Genomic DNA, 6,000 nt, shown 5'->3' on the forward strand with positions numbered 1-6,000 from the left:
TTGAGCTATTGGCATTGCACATGACAATGCCTTTTATGTATCTGTTAATTATCAAAACAGATAAATGGCATTGTCATTTACAATGCCAATATCTTAAACTCTCACAAATGCGAGACCTATTGCATTGCAAATGCTTGTTGGATTTGTGCCCTCTCTGCTCTGTGGCATTTGTTGTTTTTATTGTTAATGAGCACTTGTATAGCACGCCACATCAAGTCTATCAATTTTGAAACGTTTCACTAAAGAACGGAACTCAATCTCTTCCCCCTTTTGTAGCCTGTAAACTCTCTCCCTGGCATAGGGTTTCTGCCTATTTTTGACGCTCAAACATGAGCTTTTCTTTCGGTCTTGTATCTCTCTCTCTCTCCTCTTTGGTTTTTGGAGATCATACTCTGTGTTCTTTTAAAGCAGTGGAATTAAATTCTGCTTTTTGCTTGTAGTCTAGTTCTTTCCCGCTGTCCGTTCTGTTACCTGCTCACTTCTGTCTTTATTGAGTATAGGTACTAGTGTCTCTGGATATTAGTATCTTCTCCCAATTAGCGCTGTGTCCCCTTCTTTGTTGTCCCTGCCTGTTTTTATTGCATGTGGTTTGCCTTTTCCCCTTTTTCGGCTTGGACTTCCTCACTGCTGCCTGTCGTCTTACTTCTCCCACACATTGCCCAGTATCTGGCTTTTTCCCCTATGTTCCCTGACTACTACTTTACATCCAGTATAGCACTCTCCCTTCTATGGTCTTGCTCAATACTTGTGCCCTACTAAGGGTGGCTATTGCCTGGTATACTGCTTTTCTCTGCTGTGATTTACACATTACCGCCTCTTTTGTTTTTCTCAGTTACACTCTACTGCTTTCGTTTATTCACTATTCTTTTGCTTTTCTATTTATCTGCTCTCAACTTTTCTTTAGTCTTTGACTTTTTTATGTTTCCTGGTTTCCAATCATACTTTCTGTTGCTTGGGATTTAGCTTCTACCTGCCATATGTGGTCTTTGGCTTCATTCATTCTGTTGCATGTTGTCTATATTTGTGATATTGTCATTTTGTCTCTTGCTGACTCATTTACTTGTTTTCTTCCTCCTTTTGGTATTGTTCCCTTCCTTTTTTGCTTGCCGTCTAGACCTTTTGCTGTGTTCATTTTTGCTCTCTTGCTACTCCTTTTGCTTGTGGTTCAAGTGCCTCTCAGATGCGATAATTTAGCAAGGATCTTTATCTTGATGGTGGAGAACGGTTATAACTTGTGAGTTGTTGAATGATACCTACTCTGGATTATTGTACCTACAGGTGAGTAACATTTTCTTCATGCCTCCTCTTAGACTTATGGGTTCGCTTTTATCTGTTGTCATTTGTCACACACATCATTTTGTCCTTTAGTTTCACATTGTTAATTCAAAGCTAATCTGTTTTCTCTGTGGTGGCTGATTTTCACTTGTTACTTGAAAATTGGAAATTGGCATCCTCATCAACCATATAGTCCTAGTCTAACTTTCTCTGTTGCTATTGTAGTTGTTTTTCTCTGTTGTCTAGTTCGTAGTCTGTGCATTCCATGACACCCCTTGATTAACAAGGGCTCCATTCCTAACGCTCCATGGCCCTTTGACTTCTTGCTGTTTCTTAGCATCTCCCTTTTATCGCACAACATCCTTCTGTTTCATGGGTTACAGTTATTCCCATTGTTTGGTCCATGACATCTTTCTTACTTGCGGTCTAGCACTCTCCTTGTCACTTGTGGCCCAGCTTCCCTCCTTTACTTCTGTTGCCACCTGTCAATTTGGGTTTAGTTCCTCCTCTCTCGTGCATTTTGCCTCATTTTGCTTTTGTGTTGCTTTTTAACTTCAGTGACCACAGAGGAAATGGACAGGCTTACAGTCTCTCACTTTGTCCCAGATTCCTTTCTCCACTGACATCAGTTGGCAATATCCAGTCTGTGATGATAAAGGTCGTTTTATGTTAGTCATCTCTGCCAGTTCTATGAAATGACATGTATGGGTGTGCTCCCAAATCTGGGGCTGCTCCCTCCTTTCCTGACTTTTGCACCCTGTGTCCGTTGTAGTGAAGCAGAGCTAGAGGTACTGCCAATTCTTTCCACCAGTATATCTCTTAACTGCTCTACTGCTGCATTCTAGGCCATGGCGTTTTTTTTTTTATTTTGAAAAGAAGATTGTATTCCAGAAGTTTCTCATAGCTCTAGGAGGTGGAAGCGCAGGAAGGCGTGTCTAATCTGCAAGTGGTTAGCGAATGTGTTTGTGTATATGTGTATGGTGGGGGTGCTGCAGATCCTGTGTTAATGTCCCTCAAATCCCTCCTTTGCCTTATCTTTCTGCTGCAGGAGGATGAGTCACCCCGCAGTGTGTTGGAGGAAATGGGACTTGCATAGCAACTGTTTCCAGCAGGCCGCCTTCATCACCACGTCAGCAATCTCAGTCTCTCTCTCCCTCTACTCAGCACCTTTCCCTCCACTCGTTGGGACCAGCAAGTGTGCTTCTTCGCTGTCCGGCTGTCACTGCTTGAGTTTTGTCACTATTCGGACCACAATAGACCTGGCTGTGTACACCAACAGTGACAATGCATGTGACTTGGAAATAAGTAATTTCCTGACTAAGAAACAAATGTGTGCCCGAGTGAAGGGATTGGGGAGGTTATTGAGCAAGGATACAGTAGTAATTTAGAGAGAGCTTGGAAAGACTATATGGACCAATATTTTCCACAATGCTGAATGGTAGGGTGAGAGTCAAGCTTATGCATCTTATTCTGGGAGCAAAAGGGAATTGTGAACTTTATAAGTGAGTATCAGGGATTTAAGCAGCCGCATTAGTTGATACATGACATGGGAGCATGCCAGGAGCAGAGATGGAGGGGGCTTAGATCAAGGGATTTTTCACTTCTGATTGGACTCAGAAAGTCACAAGTGATGTACACTAAGCAGTTGCCCAAACCATCGCAGGGAGCCTGAGGAGCAGGACTTGAACTGCATAAAGAACCCTAAAGGACCAAGTCACATGATCTCCACCAGCCCGCAGTGTGACCCTTCTTGGAGAGTCCAAGGGCCAAGCCACATTATCTCAACCTGCTCACGCTAGGACGTAGGTCTCCCAGCAGCCCACATTGTTCACAAAAATGACATAACCTCCTTCCGTTTCTGCTATGGGGACCTTCTTAGGAGGCTGTGAATGTATGGACATGATCTGCACACCCCTTCAATAGCTGCCTAAAGAAGTTGTAGAATGTCCCCCAAGTCTTCATGTGTACACTTGCATAGACTATATAGGAAAGCTGCTAAGATTTGTATTCAGCCACTGTGTGCCCCTTCACATGGAGCATGATTAAAGAGGCAACCAATCTGAACCTTGTCTGCATTTTTACTTGCCATCTGAAGTGCAAGACCCCCAGCCTTCCCCATGTAGCAACCCTGCCCCACAACATTCCTTTCTACATACTTTGAGTAAATCATCTGATGCCATTCGTGCTCAGATTGAACATTCACGTAAAGCCTGAAGTTGGTTATGTGTTCTCTAGGCAGACCCATTGCCCCCACACGTAAATCTGAGAGCAGGAAAAAGGATCATCATTCCCTCAGTGTGTGCATCCACTGCCACATTCTGTAGCTGCACAGAGGATCTTAGAGCAGGTCACAAAATTACCTTTGATCCTATACAGGTTTAGAAGTTGAATGGGATGCATAATAACCCCCCTTCCCCCTCATCACCCAGTCCCCCTGCAGCGTTGCTCCCCTTCAGAGGAGGTCCCAGAGCAGGTCAGTGGATCGGCTTCTGTATTCGTACCTTTATATGGTCCCTTTGACCAGGTACTCTGATCATTTATAGCTAAGGCAATGCTTAGACATAGCTTGAGAGCATGTAACATGAAACTCCTTTCGCTTTCACTGCATACACACTTCTACCTGGGGCTTGAGGAGTGTGTCCAGTTTATTTCTAGAAGCCTCTGGGGCTTTCTGTCTACGAAGTCAAGCTGACCAGTACAGGCAGAGGATATCCCATCCTGTTTGTCACTCTTCCCTTACATTTATCAGAAACGCTTTCCCTTTATCTGCAGTGCTGCCCCTATTTGTTTTGCCCTCCTAGCACCCTTTCTGTTACAGTGATTAGAATGGTTAAATAACTGCAGCTGAATGCAGGAGTGAGAAGCTTCGTGCTGGAAAACTATGACGGGCTTAGCTCACTTCATTTGTTCCTTCACCCTTGTCATAGAAGGGTTCATCTGCCCTTGATGCAATTGAAAATGGTTTGTAAAGACAGGTAGATTTTTTAATGTAGTGTGTGTTCTGTATTTTGACGAGAACTTTGCTGTGTTGGGAAATTGGGGATCCTCTTTATTCATTAATAAAATGTATTTGGAAATGTTGTCCCTTTCTTATATACTGTTTCATGGGCCAGTGATTCCACATTGGGCAGAAAATGTCCTTAAGGACAATCTACATGAGCTTGCTAAATGCGTATTATCATCACAGGGCAGTGGGAATGCCGAAGTGAAAGTGAGGTTGGTGAACAGCAGTTCTCATGGGACAGTGTGATTGTTGACAACAAGATCTCATATGGCCATGCTAATGTGTAGTTGACTGCGGGTCTTTAACAATACTGAGACTCCGTGAGGTGCTCCTGGGGAAGTTGTGTTTATCATAAGGGGCCCTCACCTGGCAGTCTTGCAGTCTGAACATGCAAGGTATTGCTCAAGAGAAATCAAAGTGCATTAGTATTGCTGAAGAACTCAGAAGATGGGTCGTCATGGGGCTCTGGGGTTGCTTACAAAGAATTCTCACAAGGAAGTGGGATTACCGATTGCTGTCCTCATTCGACAATGAGATTGCTATTAAGTGTTCCATTGGGGCAGTGATGGAGGTCGAGCGATTCCTCATATCCTTGTGATGCTGAATATGGTGCCTGGAATTTCTGTATTTTCTCGTCTCTGTGGCATTCTTGAATCTGGGATTGCTAAACAAGATTCATTATGATGCAGTTGGGTTCCTTATATTTGATCCTAATATAGTATGGCAGTAGTGTAGCTTCTTGTTCTCACTGTTTTTCTCTGGAGGCGTTTTGTGTGCTCGGTTGCTTGCACTAATGCATTTTCCCTTGTTATATTGCCACGTCCTTTCAGGCTGCAACGTGCCATCCAATCACAAGCCTCCACTTGTTAGATACCTGTGCATCGAATCTGATCTGTTAAACTTCCAAATAGAAGGACCTGCTCATGCAAATGTTTTTCTTGTACGTTATCACAATTACATTGTTGTGGATGGATATGCATAAGACATAATTATGTGGTAGCTGTCTGAGCGTGTTAAATATCAGTATCCTCTTCTACCTTCCTCACAGCAACATGGCCGCCAGTAACACATCCCAACAAGCATTTGCAATGCAATAGGGCTTGCATTTACGCGAGTTTGAGCTATTCACATTACAAATAACTATGCCGTTTAGTTTTGTTTTCGTTTTTAAAATTTAAATAAAAGGCCTTGTCATTTACAATGCTAATAGCTTAAACTCGTGTAAATGCGAGACCTATTGCATTGCAAATGCTTGTTACTCATGAGGCCACTGCCTGGGCAAGGGGTTCACCTTACTAGTACTAGTTTAACACCTAAATACAGCAATATGCAAGTGAAACAGGAAAGTCAACCTTTGCGAAGTGCCTTCCACTTCGCAGCAATAAGCATCGCAGCATCTTTAGTATCTTTTGATCTGTTTAATCTCGAAACAATTGTTTTGTTGTTTAAATTTGCAAATTATGCAATATGATGGAATATATGCAAATGTGGCAAATCCGTAACTAGGCAAGAAACGCCACAGATGCTGAATTTCATATTTCCAGTAGCCCTAGTTTAGCACGACTGGGACTGCAGTACTTATGTCACTGTACTGTCTGCTCAAATGTCTGTGTTTAGCACATTAGGGCCTGTGGTAAGCGGTACTGATGTCACTGTACTGACTGCCTAGATGCCGGTGTTTAGCACAACGGGGACTGTGGTAAGCTGTACTGATGTGCCTG

At 43.1% G+C, this 6,000-nt stretch overlaps 1 protein-coding gene across 1 annotated transcript in view; it reads left to right on the top strand.

The window, feature by feature from the left end:
* The window catches only part of AP1S1 (adaptor related protein complex 1 subunit sigma 1), a 73,229-nt gene extending 68,873 nt beyond the window's left edge, over positions 1-4,356 (top strand). Inside the window, exon 5 of the mRNA XM_085638218.1 lies at positions 2,324-4,356. Coding sequence (XP_085494344.1) covers positions 2,324-2,371 — 48 coding nt within the window. The 3' untranslated portion in view covers positions 2,372-4,356. The remainder of the gene's footprint in view (positions 1-2,323) is intronic.
* Positions 4,357-6,000: the final 1,644 nt, after the last annotated feature.

The sequence above is a fragment of the Triturus cristatus genome, chromosome 12 (genome assembly GCF_964204655.1).
Source record: "Triturus cristatus chromosome 12, aTriCri1.1, whole genome shotgun sequence".
Lineage (NCBI taxonomy): Eukaryota > Metazoa > Chordata > Amphibia > Caudata > Salamandridae > Triturus > Triturus cristatus.